Raw genomic sequence first — 20,873 nt, 5'->3', positions numbered from 1 at the left:
TGTTAGACAAAATAGAGGGCAGCATTCTCCCCAAGAGCCTGAATAATGAAACAATGACAGCATTGCTATTTGATGGAGATTGCTGTGTGCAAATTGGTTGCTCTTGCATTAGTCAAAAACAAAAAAGTTTATAAAAACTTTCCAAAAGGAGTCTGTGTGGAGGGCAGAGGCACACAATGTGGCTAACCACACAGAGTGGTTAGCGCTGCTGCCTCACAGCACCAGAGACTCTGGTTCAATTCCCGCCTCAGGCAAATGTCTGTGTGGACTTTGCACATTCTCTGCGTGTCCGCATGGGTTTCCTCCAGGTGCTCCATTTTCCTCTCAGTCCAAAAACATGCAGGTTAGGTGAATTGCCATGCTAAATTGCCCGTAGTGTTAGGTGAAGGGGTAAACATATGGGAATGGGTCTGGGTGGGTTGCTCTTCAGAGGGTCAGTGTGGACTTGTTGGGCCGAAGGGCCTGTTTCCACACCGTAAATAATCTAATCTAATCATCTAATCATAGTCATAGTGATGTACAGCATGGAAACAGACCCTTCGGTCCAACTTGTCCATGCTGACCAGATATCCCAACCCAATCTAGTCCTACCTGCCAGGACCTGGCCCATATCCCTCCAAACCCTTCCTATTCATATACCCATCCAAATGCCTCTCAAATGGTGCAATTGTACCAGCCTCCACCACTTCCTCTGGCAGCTCATTCCATACACGAAACACCCTGTGTGTGAAAGAATTGCCCCTCAGGTCCCTTTTATATCTTTCCCCCCTCACCCTAAACCTATGCCCTCTAGTTCTGGACTCCCCGACCCCAGGGAAAAGACTTTGCCTACTTACCCTATCCATGCCCCTCAATTTTGTAAACTTCTATAAGGTCACCCCTCAGCCTCCGACGCTCCAGGGAAAACAACCCCATCCTGTTCAGCCTCTCTCTAACTGTGCTTAATACAGCATCTTTAGCTTCTCCTTTTACAAGTGTACTTTAAGGTTTTAAAGCACGGGAAAGCATTTGGTTTTACTTTGCAACATTAGAAATCTCAATGTATAGGGCTAGGTGAGGTCACAGAGTTAGGAATGGGACAAAGTCATGGAGCTATTTGAACACCAGTGAGAAAACTGTAAAGTCAAGACATTTTTTAAGTTGTAGCCAATTTAGACCAGTGAGCAGAAGACTGATGACTGAACAGGACTTGGTGAGTGTTAAGGTATGGTGTAAGAGTTTTGAATGAGTTAAAATTATAGAATGTGGAACGGGGGATGACGGAAAGAACAACTCCAAAATGGAACCTGTCACTGACTGCGTTTGATCAAAAGTAAATCAAGCAGCACCCGAGGAGCAAGTGAGACAAGCTTTCAGGCAAAAGCCCTTCATTAGGATTTGCGATGAATGGCTTTTGCCCAAAACATCGACTCTCCTGCTCCTCGGATGCTGCCTGACCTGCAGTGCTTTTCCAGCACCACACTCTTAACTCTAATCTCCAGCCTCTGCAGTCCTCACTTTCCCCAAAAGTAAATCAAGCTGACTGACAAAAGATAATATGAATATTAGCATAGTTTGTTTTTTATTTTCTTTAGGGCTCCATGTTACGGAATCTGCAGATCGTGTAGATTGTAGGAAATATATCTAGAATAATCATAAGGGTGTTTTGACTACAATTAATTTTATGGGCCATACCTTTGATTTTATTTTCTTTTGGGCTTGTGCAAGTTTGGACTTTGAACGTAGATGATGTAGGGATGTGAGGAATTCAACGCTGTTCTGATTCTTAACTCAGGACAGCCTCGTAGACACTGTTGCAATGTTAGAAACACAAGTGTCAAGTTGCACACATGAATTTCCTATAAGCTGCAATGAAGTAAATGACTCTTGCACCTGTATTTAGAGAACCTGGGGTGCAGGTTCATAGCTCCTTGAAAGTGGAGTTGCAGGTGGACAGGGTAATGAAGGATATGTTTGGTACACTTGTCTTTGTTGGTCAGTGCATGGAATAAACTAGTTGGGATGTTATGTTGCGGCTGTACAGGACACTGATGAGGCCATTTTTTGAATACTGCATTCAATTCGGGTCTCCCTGCTTTGTTAAACTTGAAAGGGTTCAGAAAATATTTACAAGGATGTTGCCTGAGTTGGAGGGTTTGAGTTATTGGGAGAGGCTGAATAGGCTGGGGCTATTTTTCCTGGAGCATTGGAGGCTGAGGGGTGACTTGGAAGAGGTTTATAAAATCATGCGGAGCATGGATACAGTAAACAGACAAGATCTTTTTCCTAGGGTAGGGGAGTCCAAAATTAGATGGCATAGGTTTAAGGTGAGAGGGGAAAGATTTAAGGGGCACCTGAGAGGCAACGTTTTCACCCAGAGGGTGGTGCCTGTACAGAATGACCTGTCAGAAGAATTGGAGGAGGTTGGTACAATTACAACATTTAAAAAGCCTTTGGATGGGTACATGAACAGAAAGGGTTTACAGGGATATGGGCCAAATGCTGGCAAATGGGACTATTTTAATTCAGGACATCTGGCAGGCATGGCCGAGTTGGACCAAAGGGTCTGTTTCCATGCTGTACAGCTCTGACTCCTTTATTGGTTGAATAGGCATCAGGAGACTTCCCTTCTCTTTGAATAGTGCTGTGGAATACATAAGACTACCTGAGGGGGCAAACAGAGCCCTGGCTTAATATCAAATCTGAAAAGCAACACATTCTGACAGTGCAATACTCCCATGGTACTGCACTAGAGTGTTGGTTTTGATTATGTTCTCAAGCCTCTGAGTGAGCTGAGTCCAACACCTGAATTAGACTTAGAGTAGAGAAGGCCCACCTCAACTAAGTGAGTCAGGAAGTGTCTATGGGTTAATGTCTTTGGGGCCAAGGAGCAGCAAGGTAGGAAAGTTCAGACGAACACCGACTGTTATTGTGTCAATAAGAGAGGTGAGAAAAGCTTATTGCTCATCTCTCTTAAGCTTCTCCATTCTACTGAAGCTTCACAGTGACCCCAGTTCTCAGGCTGAAACACGATTCCAGAAACATCCAGGGTGATTATATAATGAATAAGCGTAACGCTTATGTTTGCAGCTTCTGTTTCCCTTCCTTATCCCCCCACTCGCCCAAAAGTCGGAATCCTGCACACAAATAAATAAGAGGGGTCGCATGGAGCGCTTTGATCTAAGGTTGGCTCTGCTGCAGCACAGAGCACCTTTTTTTTTCCCTTTCTTTCTGCCACATTTGTGTGTTAATCTCCTGAGTTGAAAATAAAAAGCCCAGGTGCACAGAGAGGCCAACAAAAGCACCAGTTGGAAGTGAATGTAGCCATGTCATCAGCTGGAGAGGAGGAAAAGAAAACATCCTTTGTTCAGCTAGACCCTTTTTTTTCTTGGCATGGAGAACTACTGAGGAATTACTGACTGAAAGCAAAGGAGAGATTACAAAGCTGGGCCCATATGATTAAATTCAAAACCACATATTTCAACAGGTTGAGAGTTTGTCTCAAGTTAAGATGATTGAAACATACAATTTAGACTCTGCAGGACATGCTATTAGCTTTTTTCTTCACATACTCTAATAACTATTTCTTTACTATGTACTTTTTACTTCACACTTTTTTCTGCTTGAATCAAGTTGATAATATTTTAACTTGAATTTGATTTAGCTGTGTTAATTTAGAATGCATAAAAGGAAGATCATAATTTGCATTTATGTTGCACCATTCACAACCTCAATACATTCTCAATATCATGCAGTCAATGTTCTAAGAAATGACAGAATTTGTGCACTGCAATTTGACACCAATACTTTATGATTTGATGCAACATTGTCCCAGCATCCTGGTCAATGTCCCTAGCTTCTTTGTTCCCCATATAATGTCATGACATCCTTTGCATCTAAGGGGACACAAGACAAATCAGGAGGCAAGTGGTTCTTCTACTTAACACCTCATCTGTGACACATTCCCTCAATATTGTATTGGAAGTGTCAGCGTAGATTTATTCAAGTCCCTGGAGTTTAATTTAAATGTAAGATCTTATACAAGATTCTAAAACAAGTGACTTAATTGTGACCTCTCAACTGACAGCAGGCTCATTTTTGTTTTAAAAGGCTAGCTCTCTCTTTTCCGCCCCCATTCTGCTCATTTTTGTCATCTTCTCAAAGTGCTGATGGATAGAAACCAACTATGAATACTTGGGCCAAGTAATCGCTGTTAACTATTCAAAAAAAAAAGCAACAGCTTGTATATTCTGGACAATATTGACATCACAACATTGACCCTGAATAATAGGTACTGTTCTACTATTTCTCCTTTGGAAGGCATCATAGTTGAACCTAACTCAATGCTGACAAGTATGTTTTACAGCAGTGACTTTCAGGATAGCAATCAGAGGATGGAAATCCTGGCCTCTTTCTCAGGGAAAGTCAGTATTTATTGCCCATGACAGGGAAGCAGTGTACTGCCTTTCTCTACAGTGCAGGCTAACTCATTGATGTCTGGGATATTCCAAGGCTTTAATCCACGAGCAGTAAAAGAATGCCAATATAGTTCCAACTTGTGGTGGAGAGTGACTTCGAGAACTTCTTGCAGGTAGTGGCATCCCTGCGCATCTGCTGTCCTTGCTCGTCCAAATGGTAGTTGTGGAGAGTTTGGAAATGGTTTTGGAGGAGGCTCGGTCATTTAATCACTGAAACTGAAGCAAACTAAGCGGATGCTGAAAATCTGAAACAAACAAAATTGTGGAAAAGCTTGGCATGTCTCACAGCATCTGTGGATAGAGAAAGAAAGAGTCAGTGCTTGAAGTCAGAAGAGTCTTTAGACTCAAAACATCAACTCTGCTTCTCTCTCCACAGATGCTGCCTGATCTGCAGAGTTCCTCTGATTCTGACTTGTCTTGTTGGTGTGTTGCAGTGCATCTTGTAGATAGAACATATTGCTGTCTTTGTGCTTTAGTACAGAAGGATGTAAATGGTTGAAGATGGTGGATTGGGTTCTAAACAAACAGGCTGCTTCGTTCTGGATTATGTTGAGTTTCAATGTTGTGGGAGCTGTATTCATCCAAGCAAGTGTAGAGTGTTCCATCACATTCCTTACTTGATTCATAGTATCTTCTGCTCACTGAACTAAACTCAAGCAAGTTATTCTAATATTTTTCCCTTGATAAAATAGATCATTTTCCTACTGTTGAAGTCGGCACTAAGTTAACTGCATTTCTCTATCTCATTGGCATTTTTAAAACACCCTTCTCCTTTGAACTCCCGGAGTTATGGACCACCTCTTGTTAGACTTGCAGATCATAGCACTTGCTCTCTGTTCCCTCTACCTGATCCTCTTCATCAGGGATCAGCATGTGGTTAATTCCTCGCAGCAGTGAGTTTCTCATCCTTAACTTCCACCCACTAAGGAGAACAGACTATCAAAGCACTTCCCAAAAGCTGTACGTACATAAAAATAATCACCAAGCAATGAGTTCTATTTCCAGAGAAACAAAGAACACCAGGCTAGTATCTGCTCAATCTGTATCATGCCTCAACACTTATTGCCTCCGTGAAGTAAGAGGATGGAAATGACAGAACAGGCCAATGGCAAGGTGATTGTATACAGTACAGACTAGCCATTTCCCCACAGGATGGAGGGCTGGTTATGGTTGATGGGGGAGGGAAATGATAGGGGAGATTACACAAATAGACATTTACACAATTATAAACAGAAACAAAAATGTGTTAGCTCATTCAGTCACTTTTTTTTCCATTAAAGGAGTAGAATGGATGTCAGGATTAGGACAGTTGGAGAGTTAGCAAAACATGCTTTGCAACTACTTCCTAATCAATAGAAAAAGAGCAAAACTTGTCTTCGTATGTTTCCTTTCTCAACTTCAGGACCTCCCAAAGTGTTCAACAGTCCATGAAATACTATTGGAGTGCAGTCACTGTTCTGCCATGTGAAACATGACTGCGATCGTATGCCCAATACTGTCCCAGTCAAAAATGTGTTAACCAAATTATCTTGCATTGCAGGATAATTCAAAATTATTTCCATGAGATCTTTTATGACCATCTGAAATGGTGGAAGGATTTTTCTCAACAGCAACAGCCAAAACCTCAGATTGTTCAGCAATCTCAGTGCTGCAACGTGGCATCAATCTGGCTAAAGCTTAGAGTTGGGCTTGATCTGCACTAATTTCTGAATCAAAGGTGAGACTTTTGCTCACACAGCTATAAGGCATATTAAGTGACTAAGTGCAGAATACATTACCAAGTGCACACATTTTTGACACTGTTGCATGGTGTGCCCAATTATTTCTCTACTTTAACAACAACCTGATTGCCCTTACCTACATGTCCATGAAAGTACACCTGCTACAAAGTCTAAAGCAGTTACTAAAAGACAAATTCAAACAGATTCCTGCAATTCAAATCCCCTGAAATGGCTTTGCAGAGAACTTAAGATGTCACAAACTTACAGATCATCTTGCAGTCACACAATTGGTGGTTTCAGTCATACTGCACAACCTAGTGGCAGCATGGTGTAAGCCAGTGTACTGAAAACTATGGTCACCCTAAACCCAGTGACAGCAAATTAGTTGTTTCCTTCTAGTTGTAAATAAAATCACTGGTTAAATATGCAAATTCCACTTTTCCTCCTAAAAACTAAGGAACAACCTCATTTTATACAAAATCTTTACCTAAGCCACAACCGCCTCAAAGTGTCACAGACACTTAATCGTAAATGACCACTTTGGTTGGTGAGAGGATCCTGAGGAACTCTGAAATCCATCCACCGAATCTTTATATTTTCCTGTTTTTGGTGATTTGATTGCATATCATTCATATTGGTGCATGCCTGAGAGCCACAGCACCAGATAAAGCTATTAAAATCTATCTAATTAGATTCGACTCCCTTCTTGGAGCTGGGAAGATTTAGAATCATGGAATAATTACAATACAGAAGACGGCCACTTGGCCTATCCGGTCTCTGCAGACCAATCCGGTCAGTCCCAATCTTCATTCTATTCCTATCACCCTGCAGGTTCATTTCCAAGCAATTCTGTACCAATTTCGACATCCAGCACCCTATTAAACTCCAAGTTTCATTCATTAAAACTTCCAATTTAAAACAAGTCTTCCTCACAGCCCTAGTACAACTTTTACTCCAAAACCATCTGGGCTCAATTCAGAATATTAAGTCTGGAACTGCCCCTCCCTTTCTATGGCTCAAATTTAGAAATTTGTTCCCTCTCTACGCACACGATCCCAAACATTATTTGGGTAATTAAAATCTATTACTTTAACCTCTGAAATTTGATTAAATGTTTGATCCTCTATCTCTCCATGATAGTCTGCGGGTGCATGTTATACACATAATGGTGTGTTTGCTGTATTGGGTTTTTTAACTTCTATATGGCCAAATTTGATGACCCTCCCAGGATATCATCCTTCCTCACTGATATAATTAATTCTTTGATTGGTATTGCAAATCTCCTCCCTCCCTTTTCCATTCCCCCTCTCTATCTAATCGGAATACCTTATAACCAGAAATATTCAGCTTCCAATCCTTCCCAGGAAAGTCTCAGTTGCTCCAGTCAACTAATTGTAAGAAATTGCCTAAACCTAACAGAACATTTTCAAATATTCGTTCAAGAATCACTTGCTTCACCCATAGTTGTGGCCCATCCCTAACTGCCCTTGAATGGAGTAGCTTGCTGGGCCTCTTCAGAGAATGGATAAGACTCAACTACATTGCTGTGGACTCTGAATCATCTGCACAGCAGATGAGATACGAATGAACAGGACAGGACTTTTAAAAAAAATGAATAGCAGTCTCAGTAATTTCAAACTTATTAATGGAATTTAAAATCACCAGTTGCTGCACTGGGATTTGAACCCACGGTCCCATAGATTATTTGTTAGTGATCTTACCAGGACGTTGCCTTTAATCTTGTAACATTTCTATCAAATCGCCTTTGTTCCAAGAAGTACAATACCATTTTCTTCTGTTTAACACTGGAGCTAAAATCCTACATTCTTGAAAGCAATCTTCTAGAACACTTTGCATTCTCAAGTACACTCGCACCGTTCCTACAGCGTAGTGATCAGAACTGGGTACAATACATTATCAGTAGCCTAACTGGAGTTCTGTAACAGTTCATGATAAATTATCCACCTTTGTACTCAGTAATTCGATTTATGAAGTTGTCAAGTACTGTTTCAATCTGTTCACCTTCAAAGGCTTAATATAGACTAGGCAACATAATCCATAACTCAATTAGCAATTGGCTGGAAAGCTGCTTTATTTCCAACTTACCATCCTGCTTCTAATTACATTTTTCAAAAACATTATGCCTCTTAGTCTCTGGACTACCGAACTACAGCATACACCATTTACTTGTACCGAATTTTTATAAATTCCATTCTGTTGAGGGGTTGGGAAAAAAATGTGAGAGCACCACTGGAGTTTGACACTCACCCTGAGCCTTCCTTTGCACCAACCTGAAAAAGTTGCATCCTCTCATATACATGGCTGCACGTTCAAATCCAGCTACATCATTATGCTTGACTGCAAGTCTCAATCATTTCCTTTCCCTCAAATTGAAGGACGGGTATTAGTTACATTTATTAAATAAATGATCTATTCAGCACTGAGTTGTGGTGAAATTTCTTCCAAGAGAATAGTGAACCTGTGGAATTAACTGCCACAGAAACCAGTTCAGGCCAAAACATTGAACATTTTCAAGGAGATAGGTCATCGGACTAAAAGGGATCAATGGGTTCAAGGCAAAAGCAGAAACAGGTTACGGAGTAGGAAGATCAGCCATAAATTGTACTGAAAGGAGGCACAAATGGCTGTTTGACCTACTTTGGTTTCTATTTTTGATGTTTTGTGATAAGAGCAACATTAACTCACTTTAATGGGTGTTTTCATAGGAGTCTTCACAATCTCTTCCTCCTCCTCCTCAACGTCATCCTCCTCCTCATCATCGTCATCATCATCATCATCATCTTCATCATCCTCCTCCTCCTCCTCTTCATCTTCCTCCCTAGAATATCAGGTATAAAAGTTGAGGAAACCTTTAGTAAGTGATGCACAATACCTATTGCAATTAAAGGTTCCAGTACTATTGAAAAAAGGACATAATAGATCATGTCAGGACTTGGGAGATCACACATCACGTGGGAAGAGAAACAGATGTTTTAAGTTTGACACACTACCCCAGAATCAAAAAATTAACTATTTTCTCTCAACATAAACAAGTAATGCTGAACACGTCCTGCATTTTCTATTTTCATAGCTGATTATCATCCATAGCACTTTACATTTGCAGGTCAAAATAAAGTTTGTGGTGTTGAGTTGGGCCTTTAAAAATACATCAACTGGCCCTTTTCACTCATTTAAAACTGAAAATGTAGCCATTTATATCCTTGCTGTTACAGCATGCATGCACGTGGCTTTCAAATTGAAATTCTTAGTATTTTCTCCTGCTCTTGCTCATTCTCTACCAACTTATCGAAACCATGGAATTCCATGGAAAACCCAACCCTGGCGTGCCATGGTTGTGATTAGATTCGCTACAGTATGGGAATACCCATATTCCCATCAAGTCAACAAGTCCACTTTACTCAGCGAGTCGTGAGTTCATGGAATGCCCTGCCAGTAGCAGTGGTGGACTCTCCCTCTTTATGAGCATGTAAACGGGCATTGGATAGGCATATGGAGGATAGTGGGCTAGTGTAGGTTAGGTGGGCTTGGATCGGCACAACATCGAGGGCCAAAGGGCCTGTACTGCGCTGTATTTTTCTATGTTCTATGTTCCACATTGACGCCTCCGAAGAGTAACCCACTCAGACCCATTCAGCTACCCTATATTTACCCCTGACGAATGCACCTAACACTATGGGCAACTTAGCATGGCCAATTCACCTGACCTTAATATCTTTGGATTGTGGGAGGAAACAGAAGCACCCAGAGGAAACCCACACAGACACAGGGCAAATGTGCTAACTTCACACAGACAGACAGTCGCCCGAGGCAGGAATCAAACCCGGGTGGGCTGCAGTGCTAACCACTGAGCAACTGTGCCTCCCTGTGGTTTACTGAAATGGTAATATTCAAGGAGGGAAGCCCTGCACTCCAGGTCATCCAATTCCATGGGATGCCCCATGCACACAAAGTTGGAGAATCAGACTGCTCAGATGCATGAAGATCTGTGGCAGAAACCCACGACCCTCACTCTACATTGACCTTAAATTGAGGGTCAGCCAACAGTGCCATTCAGCTATTTTACTCAACAACTAGGATTGGTACTCTCAATAATTATTGCTCATTTAATAATTAAACAGCATTGCAACATTAATTTGCATCCAATTGAATAGCCTTGTCAATTTTTTAAATCATAATTAAATCACACCCTCATTCCTTGCAACTTCCAGGCATCATACAACTGTAAGGAATTGTAAGGTTTGTAGACACGTTACACAACCACAGTCATAGAAATAGTAGACATAAGAAACTACTTCCAAGCTATAATGGGATCTCGGGGGTCAGAAGGAATTGTAAATTGTTCATCATATTTTATGCATGGTGAAAAAGAAGTTAAATGAACCACTGCATTTGATTCAAGCCAATGACTTAGCCCTGAGCATCTAACATTCTAAATATAAACAATACTCCACTTTGTATTGGTTATGAAGGCTGGTCAGACTCCTTCAAATGTTCGATACTCACACCAGCTGTCAATTTCCAAACCAGTGAACTTTCAATTAGATCCCAGCTCACGACACTCCTCTGCATCTATTATTACATCTGTAAAACTATTCAAAACCTCTGGTCAGCTTCTGTGCATTCATTGTACTGTTATTGAATGCTACCTGTGTTCACGCATGAAATAATATATTGGCCAGACTACATGACTACACACAGAAGAACTTTTCTCTTGTAATGTACTTGTATCTCCAGAACCATAAATGTAATTAATTCAATGTCTCTGAAAAAAATGGGCAAACTTACTCATCTTCATCATCTTCATCTTCATCATCAGCATCGTCATCTTCATCGTCATCTTCATTTTCAACTTTATCATTCATCACCTTATCTTTTACTGACTTTTCTAGCTTTAGCTTTTTCTATAAACAGAAAATACTATCAGAGCTGGCAACAGTACCAAAGAATGGTGAACCTGTTAACTGGAAGATGCCTAAGCCCATAGTACTGAAGAGTTTGATAGGTTTAAAAGGAAATTAGAATAGTCAGCAGCCTCAGGAACAATTAATTGTATAATAGATTATTTCTGAACGCAAACGCAGTGCAGGCTGGGGATCTATTCTCTCAAAAAGACCGCAAAGTGATCTGTTGTTATGAAGAGACTGGATAGATAGACAGAGAAAACTTGCAAGGAGTCAAACTCAATGTAGGAAGATGCAGATAGTGGTTGAAGCAAGTGAAATAGATATATTTAAAAAGATAGATAGGTCCACAAGGAAGAAAGGAATAGAAGGAATTACTCAAGTTTAAAAATAGTAATGTAGGAGACACAACAGCTTACAACATTGAGCATCTTTCAGATATTACAATGACCCAAGATATTGCAGCAGCATTGTAAAGCAAAGTTTTACACTTTGCTATAGATTTTAGGATGGGTGATCAAAAAGTTGATCAAACAAACATCTTAGGAAGAATACATTGGCCATGCAGTGTCCAACATAGGTTTACAACAACGATATCTGGACTTCAGGATTTACAATATGAGGAGAGATTATACAAATTAAGCTTGCTTTCTCTAGAATTTAGAAGGTTAAGGGTTGATCTGATCAAAGTCTTCATGATATTAACAGGAAAAGACACGGTAGATAAAGTATTGCGACAGTTGGAGATTCCAGAACTCAGGGATATAGCCTGAGAATTAGGGCCAGACCATACAGGAGAGATGCTTGGAAGCACTTCTACATGCAAAGGTTGGTAGAGGTATGGCCCTCTCTTCCATAATGGCAGTTAATGCTGGAGCAGTTATTAGTTTTAGATTGGAAATAGATGATACCTTTGTTTAACAAAACAGTAAGGAATATAAAGTTAGGTCATAGATCACCCATGATCTTACTGAATAGTGGAAAGTGAGGACTGCAGATGCTGGAGATCAGAGTTGAGAGAGTGTGGTACTGGAAAAACACAGGTCAGACAGCATCTAAGGAGCAGGCGAATCGATGTGCCTAGCAAGAGCCCTTCATCAGGAAGGGCATGACTCCTGAAGAAGGGGTCTTGCCCAAAACGTTGATTCTCCTGCTCCTCGATGCTGTCTGACCTGCTGTGTTTTTCCAGCAACACACACAACTCTGATCTCCATCGTCTGCAGACCTCACTGTCTCCTTCATGAGACTGATTGGCCTATTCCTGTTCCTATGTTCCTAAAGCTAAAGATTTAAAGAAAACTTAAAAGGAGGAAAGAGAAGAGGAGGCAACTACGTCTTAAGAGTGAATTCTGGAGGTCAAGACCTATGCAGCTGACAGCATGAGCATCAATGACAGATGGATTAAAATCAGGGTATGCGATAGAACACAAGAATGTAAGAGAAAGAAGTAGGAGTAGGTCATTCAGTCTGTCAAATCACCATTCAATATACCCCAGAACTTAACTCCTCTCATGCTACCTCTGCATAGTTCTCAATTCTCTGCTACTTCCAAAATTTATTCACTACTGCTTTAAATACTATAAGTGATCTAATATCCACAACTCTCTGGTGCAGAGAATTCCACACATTCACTCCGGGAGAAATTTTTTCACATGTCAATTTTAAAATCAGTGACCCCTTATTCCATAACTCTGCCCCCGCATTTGAGGTTACCCAATTACTGGAGAAATCTCAGTATCTATCCTGTCAAAACCCCTCCAAATCTTCTATTTTCCTTTCAGACATTCATGGGATGAGGGTGTGGCTGGCTAGACCAACACATTGTCCAGAGACAGTTAAGAGTCAATCACATTGCTGAGGGTGCGGAGTCACATATAGGCCAGACCAAGTAAGGCTGGCAGTCTCCTCCCTTACAAGACATTAATCATAATAAACTTGATGGGCTTTTTCTGACAATCGGCAATGGATTTGTGTTGATCAGTAGACCCTGCAGCTTTTTTTTTTTAAAATTGGTCTTCAGAACATTACCTGGGTTTCTGGATTAATACTCTAGCGATTATACCACTAGGTCATTGCCTTCCCTGGTCTTTTCCTGAACCAGGAATTGAACTAAAGGTGGAATGTGTCTTAACTTTTTTTCCCCCTTATCTATGCCTTCTGTTATTAATATAGGCATCATGGTATGGTGACTTAAACACTTTTCACCACAGCACAGTGGCTCAGTGGTTATCACTGCTACCTCACAGCACCAGGGACCTGGGTTCGATTCCAGCCTCAGGTGACTGTGTGGAGTTTGCACATTCTCCCAGTGTCTGCGTGGACTTCCATTGGGTGCTCCAATTTCCTCCCAAAGGCATGCAGGTTAGGTGGATTGGCCATGTTAAATTGCCCACAATGCTCAGGGATGTGCAGGCTAGGTGGATTAGCTATAGTAAATAAAGTGTATGGGTCTGGGTGGGATGCTCTTTAGACGGTCAGTATGGACCAGTTGGGCTGAATGGCCTGTTTGCATACGTAATGAGTTGCCAGCAGAAGTGGTTGAGGCAGGTACATAACATTTAAAAGTCATTTGAACAAGTACATGAATAAGAAAATATTAGAAGGATAACAGCCAAGTGCATGGAAATCTGTAGATGGATATTTTGGTTGGCATGGACCAGTTTGGGCAAAAGGGTGTGTCTCCGTGCTGTAGGACTCAGTGACTCTATGACAGCCTTTGTTAACCACAGATGGTGCATCCTTTACATAGACGCCTTCTTTTTGACCAGAATAAATTTTTAAGAGCTTTGTGAAATATCTGCTTAAACGTCTACCACTGTGCGTCCACCGACTTTCCCTTGTTTACTTTCCCAAGCCATTTTACTCAGCCGTTTCTTCATACATCTAAATAACCTCTTAAGTTGAGGACATTGCTGCGTGAATTGCTCTCCCTCACAATAAATTTGCCATTCTATTATGTTATCATCACTATTCCTAGAGAATCCTTAACTAGGAGATCTCTTATTAATCCTGTCACATTACTAGACCTAAAACAGCATGTTCCCAGATAGGTCCTACAACGCTGTTCTAAAAAGCAATCCATAATGTTCTGTACAAATTCATCTTCCACGTCACCCCTGCCTATCTGGTTTGTCCAGTCAATATACTACTAAAATTACCATGACAATTATAGTGATTGTCTTACACACCATTAGTTGCTGATTTTTACTTGTCCTACAGTGAAGCAACTATTCGGGGGCCTAAAGACAACTCCAGCCTTTGATAGCATTCCATTGTTATTCCTTATTTCTACCCAGATGCCATACCATGATCCACTGCACCTATATCACTACTCACCATTCCTCTGATAACTTTGTTTATAATAAAGCTATCCCACTTCTTTTTATGTTTTTCCCGGTTTTCTGGAACATTCAATACACTCAAATATTGAGTTCCCAGTGTTGGTTAACCTGTACTGAGTCCCATAATTGCTATCAAGTCATGCTCATTGATATTTGTGTGTGCTGTCATCTTGTTAGAAATGCGGAGTACATTCAATAAACAGCCTTAAGCTTTGACTTTCTCCTCAGCATTGCTCTTTCTGGCTCTAATTTCTGCTGTTCTGTATACCCTTCCTGTTACACTTTGACCATCATTCATCTCTTCATTACCATGCACTTCCACTCATCAAGCGTAGAATTAGAGGCCTGTAGACAACTCAAGGAAATGCAACTGGAGGTTTGAGGGATAGCGAGGGGTAAGGCCTTGAAGAGAGTCAACGTAGGTCAAACAGCACAGGACTCATATGTGAACTTGACATGGTGAGTGTGAGGATAGAAGAAGCTGACTCTTGGAATCACCCCAAGTTTATGGAGGGTAAAATGTGGGAAAGTGGGCCAGGAATAGTTAGGCCTAAAGGTACCAAAGGCATGAATGAGGGTTTCAACTGCAGTAGTGCTAGAACAGGAGTAATGCCTGGCAACATTTTGGAGGTGGAAATATATGGTCCAAACGATGGTGCAGAATGTCAGAAACACAAAAAAATAGGTGCAAGAGTAGGCCAGTTTTTCGAGCCCACACCACCATTCAGTATGAGTATGCAATTTTAGTATCCCTTTCCCACTTTCTCTCCATACCCTTGACCTCTTTAGCTGTAAGGGCCACTTCTAGCTCCCTCTTAAATCTGACAATTGGCCCCAACAGCTTTCTGTGTGAAGAGAATTCCACAGGTTCATAACTGAATGAAGGAATTCTCTCTAATCTCAGTCCTGAATGGCTTACCCCTTAATCTTAAACTGTGACCCCTAGTTCCAGACCTCCCCAACATCGGGAACATTCTTCCCACATATATAGCCTGTTCAGAGCCACAAGGATTTTATGTTTCTCTGAGATTCCCCACTCATTCTAAAATTGCAGTGCATTTGTATCAGCATGGGTCAACTTGGCACCAAGGTTTTGAAAAAGTTTCTTCACTCAGAGACCCTGTGGAATTCTCCATCATAGAAAAGGCAAAAAATGCAAGATGGAATTAGATATAGTTCTTCAGAATAAAGGGATCAAAGGATATGGGGAGAAAGCACAAATAGGGTATGGAGTTGAATGTCACAGCAGGTTTGAAGAAATGACTACACTTATTTACCATGTTTTTTTCTATGTTTAACGTCAGTCAGATGTCAGGCTGATGTATAGAGTTGGCAGTAGAAGGACTTCTGAAACAGACACTAAATCAATTACTTTCAGTTTTCTCAATAACCAATTTGAAGAGATTTGCTCTTCAATACTGTACTGAGGGTTATGAAAGACAGGGAAGTAAAGTTGGCTGCTGTCAACTTGCACATGGAAGCTTAAGCTTGAAATGACGGAGTGCAGGAGAAGAACACATCAGCATCAGTGGCACCTGCAAGGGAGGTTGGATATTCTATTTTAGACGGTCAGCACTTGAGTTGGAAAAAGGGGGAAAGGAACAGATGACTCACGTGAAGAACAGCAGGTCAGAGAGGAAATGTGATAAGTGGGGACAGAATAAGAGTATGATGAGAACAGGATAAATGTGTGTTCACACAAAAGGAACATAAATATCTACATAGACTTAGAGAAAGATAATAAGAGTCTCATGGCAGGATCACCAAACAGATGGAAGGCAATCAGCAAAGAACCTGAAGACGGAGTGGGGAGATCTACCAGGATGTTGGAGATTTTAGTTATGGAGAGAGATTGGGCAGACTGGGGTTGTCTTTCTTACAGCAGAGGAGATTGATAGGAGATATGATGGAGACATACAAAATTATGAGGGGCATAGACAGGAAGGAACATTTCCCCTTGATGGAGAATCAATGACCAAATAGCACAGATTTAAGGTCAGGGGCAGAAGGTTTAAGTGGAGACAAAAGGAAAACCTTTCCCACCCAAAGGATGGTCAGAATCTGGAACTTCGTTTGTAAGGTAGTCGGAGCATAAAACCTCAACGTTCAAAAAATATTTAGATGTACACTTCCAATGCCATGGGATACAGGCTGGAGGTTAAGAGCTGGAAAATGGCATTAGAATAGTTAAGTGGTTGTTTTAAACTTGTGTAGACAAGATGGGCCAAAGGGTCTTTCGCTGTGCTGTAAATCTTTAACACTCTAAACCGAACAGAAGAATGGATATTGCTTATTTTTAAACACAGTAAGCTATTGCGATCTGGAATGCATTGTCAGAGCAAATGGAAGTTGCTACAATAGGCATTTCCAAGAGGGAATTGGATAAATAATTGTAGCAAAATTTATTAAAGGTTTGAAAAGGAATGAAACTTATCAAAAGAGCCCTTCCCAAAGCAAGCACTGATGCAATTCATCCTACAGCTTTCTTTAGTACTACATTATTCAGGGAAATTGCATTTTTATAAATGGAGATACACGAACAATCCTGGAAGTTAAGTGAAGATCAATGCCTCTGTTCATCCCTTACAGGAAATGGCCTCTCAAAACACTACACCACCACACCAGGGTTCATGTGATACAACTGTGCTTATAAACACTTCAGTTCAGATCTGTCACCCACAGGTTTAAAACAATCAATCCAGCATTGCATCATTGAGTGAGGTTCCCCACAAATATTAAGTTTTCCTCTGCTCCATACCTTAACAGGGTGCTGTGCACTGGGGGACATTGCAAGTTTAAGTTCCTTCTTCACAGGAGATTTCAGCTGGTGATTCTCTTCAGATTCAGATTCAGATTCGGAGTCAGAGTCAGATACACCTGTAAATATTTCAGAAAGTACTTGTTAAGTACTTCAAAAAGTATTGAGCAATACTAAAATTCTAAAGCTATCTAAACTACATTGAAATCATGTTGCAATGGTGATACATCAACTGTGAGGGGAGCTCAGTTGGTTAGAGGGATGGTTTGTGGTGTAGAGAGAAGACAACATGAATGCAGTTCCTCCATAGGCTGAGGCTACCACGAAGGATTCTCCTTCTCAACATGCCCCCCCACCCCCACCCGAGGTACAGTAACCCGCACATTAGAGCACCACCAGTTGTCTGATTGGAGAGCAGCCCCTTGGTCCTGGTGAGACTATGGCGACTTTGACTTTACAACTTACTTATGTACAGGGTTCAGAACAAAACAAACCAAGATATTTCATAGATCGGTCATACAATATTAGACATAAACACTGAAGTTAAATATAGAGAGCAGGAAGGCAATGAAAACATTTAGAATTTAGCAAGAAAAATAGGCATTGCCTAATCGAAGAGTTGTTAACCCACATACCAATATATATCTGTATAGGCATACCCATATATCAAAAGATCTAATAACATTATTCAGGAGTCTGGGATTTATTTGGGATTTTACCCATTATTCTAACAAACACCACCCACAAATGAAAAGCCAAGTAAAACCCAACGGAACATTCCAGCTGCCAAATTTCACTTTCATAACAGGCAACTGTACTTCATGGTCTTATTTTGTATGAATAAACAAACTATTTGGAGGTACAAGATAAACTCAAAGTTTTGTTTGTAAAAACAGCATCGGTGCAACAAACCTTTTTATTTTTAACCGATCAGAACCTATTGCTCCTCTCATCATCCAAAACCTTAACTAAAAAGCACGGCTTTCCCTGGTCAACAATTTGCAACTCTTCGATATAGTCGCTGCAGTGCATTTCCAGGACTCCTGAGTCTTCAGAAACATAAGCAGAATCTCAGTACTGCTGTCCTGATCCAGTTTAGCTCAAAATTAGGATCTGCACGTCACCTAACGCCCAATTTACCAACTCACTAGTGCAAAAAAAAGTCTCTTATGTCACCATGATGACTTTTATACCTGTAGAAGTGCTCGGTTTGACTGGAATCTGTAGGCTGGGATGGAAAGGTTCTTTTGAACTGAACATCTATCCCAACTCGCATCTATTGAGGCCTTGGTTAAGAACCTACTACAACAATGTTTGTTTTGTTTTCAAAAAAAAAGCAAGAAAAGTCATAGTATTCACAGCCTGATGCAAGATTTTTGTTTAAACTTCATTGAAGGGGGCTGAGAGCTTCCTGGCTGGGTCTGCATTTCATGTCTACTCAAAGTTGCCTTGTCCTTTTTCCTTTCCCTTCTCATCGAAGGTCACTTCCAAGCAAAACAAAAAAAAGCAATTGGTTTTCATCTCCTCCAATTTATTATACAGTATTTGACACTCAATATGCTTGCCCAGAGGACAAACAAAAGGCAGACGGAGTGACCACTTTGTTGAACACCTTCCACAAAATTCAATCCCCTAGCACAAGCAAGCTGCTGGTCGTCATTTTTATTCTCCACCTTGCTTGCAGCATGCTGACCTCTCTACTTCTTGCCCATTCAGGACTCCAGCAAACTCTAGGAACAGCACCTTATTTTTCAGCATTCTGGACTCAACATTAACTTCAACAGCTTAGATCACAACCTCTGCCATCATCGCACTTTTGAGTGCTGCTTTGTTTTTGTTATTTTGATGCCTCAGTTTTGTAGTTTCTTTCCTTCCTTCACTTTTCATGCTGCCAACCATGGCTCATTTGGACACCCGTTTCTTTACCACCTCCACTAACACGCTGGTTATTGCATATAAAATCTTCCACCATTTAATCTACCCTGCCTTCCACCCAACACCTGCTACGAAAGATAATAGTTTGCCCAAGAAAGTAGTGGTGAACCACCTTCATGAACCACTGTGGTTGTGTAGTGTCTATGCCTGAGTAGGTTATGTAGGTCAGGGTGGAGGAAGAGAGACATTAACAGATCTGTTAAGAAAGGGATGCCAGGATCTGTTATCCCCTCCACATGTATTTCCTGTCTGAGTATTTCCAATATTTTACCTTTTAGTTCAGATTTCCAGCATCCATAGCATTTTGATGTTATGCATACAGCCTGAATCAGCTTCAGAAAGAATAAAGAAACTACCGTATTATTTGTGCAATCATTTATTTGCAAATATTTGACATTTTAGTACTCCAACGTCAGTACAGTCATTAATTCAATGCTCAATTAGTGTTTTTAATTGCAAGGAGCATTAAAAGAAGACATTAGAATAAGAACCCATCCATTTGCCTCAGCAGCTGACTTAGCAGATTCTGGGCTATTGTTCTTCAATTTCAACGAACACACACTTGAAGCTGGCCAAATTACTCCAAGGCTTTTTCTGCTGCAGTTTGAGGAACAACCCAACAATTGAGGAAATCCTGAATGACGATCGACAACACAAATTCAACTCCAAGCTGTGCAACTCTAGCATGAAGTCCCAGTGTCCTTCTATGGCTGTCAACTGTGCTTATGGTTGGGTGCACCAAAATCCGTACTTTTCTGAAGCTTGCAGATAAATCCCACTGATGGCTCAAAATCCTTTTCCCCAAAGCAACTTATCTTCTCCCAGTGTCTTTCACAACCTGAAAGGTGCTGAACAACATCAACTTTCTCCAGTGTGCATGTCACACCATCGTAATGTGTGCATTTTGAAGTGCTTCAGGCTGGTGCAAGGCTCCCCAGCAATGGTGCTAGGTATGGCAGATGCACTGGATTCACCGGTCCTTCGAAATGTGTTTGCATCACATCGAGACCAATCTGTGGTCAAAACATAAAGTCCATAAATTACCCAAGGGCATTTGTTATTTCATTAATATTCAGGCAGATTTAAAAGTACATGGGCTTCAGTTGTACACAGTTTCATAAGCAGACATGGAGCAATACACTCCAATAAATTTTCACAACCATATATATGCACATACTTACCAAGATTATTCCTGACACCATCAATATTTGAGGAAACACTTCTCTCCAGGGTCTCAGCTGTATGAGGTTTTCTTTGTGAACCGTAGTCTTAAAGTGAAGGTTCCTGCTCCTACAACGCCTCTTTGAGCCTAAAGGTTGAATGAGAAGACTTTCACCCTAAAACAGCCTGGGCTGGGATCCTAAACTTGATCTGGGGTAACATATTAACATGTTAATTCACTCCTTAAGATGAGCCGATTAGTCTGTTTCAAGTTATTAAAACGGAATCCAAGACAGTCAAAAGGAAGTAGATTAAGTTCACATCCATTTAAAAGGGGTCAGTGCAAACATTACTCAATGTTTCATAACTGCGCAAGTTTCAAAAATGCTTAACTTATACGATTCCTGAAGAAGGGCTTATGCCCGAAATGTCGATTCTCCTGTTCCTTGGATGCTGCCTGACCTGCTGCGCTTTTCCAGCAACACATTTTCAGCTCTGATCTCCAGCATTTGCAGACCTCACTTTCTCCTGCTTAACTTATACACCAATTTTACACAGTCAAAATAAGACTTCCAAAA

General features: G+C 40.9%; 1 protein-coding gene across 2 annotated transcripts in view; it reads right to left on the bottom strand.

Annotated features, from left to right (window-relative positions):
• Positions 1-20,873, bottom strand: part of npm1b (nucleophosmin 1b) — a 129,565-nt gene that overhangs the window by 73,561 nt on the left and 35,131 nt on the right. For both annotated transcript variants that reach the window (XM_043693064.2, XM_043693141.2), the window contains 3 exons: positions 17,200-17,318; positions 10,985-11,100; positions 8,885-9,017 (listed from right to left, as the gene is read on the bottom strand). In XM_043693064.2, coding sequence (XP_043548999.2) covers positions 8,885-9,017; positions 10,985-11,100; positions 17,200-17,318 — 368 coding nt within the window. The remainder of the gene's footprint in view (positions 1-8,884; positions 9,018-10,984; positions 11,101-17,199; positions 17,319-20,873) is intronic.

The sequence above is a fragment of the Chiloscyllium plagiosum genome, unplaced genomic scaffold (genome assembly GCF_037043375.1).
Source record: "Chiloscyllium plagiosum isolate Xiang-an unplaced genomic scaffold, Cpla_swu_hap1 HiC_scaffold_1, whole genome shotgun sequence".
Taxonomy (NCBI): Eukaryota; Metazoa; Chordata; class Chondrichthyes; order Orectolobiformes; family Hemiscylliidae; genus Chiloscyllium; species Chiloscyllium plagiosum.
Note: the sequence above shows the minus strand (reverse complement) of the source record. Positions and strands in the feature narration are given on the sequence as shown.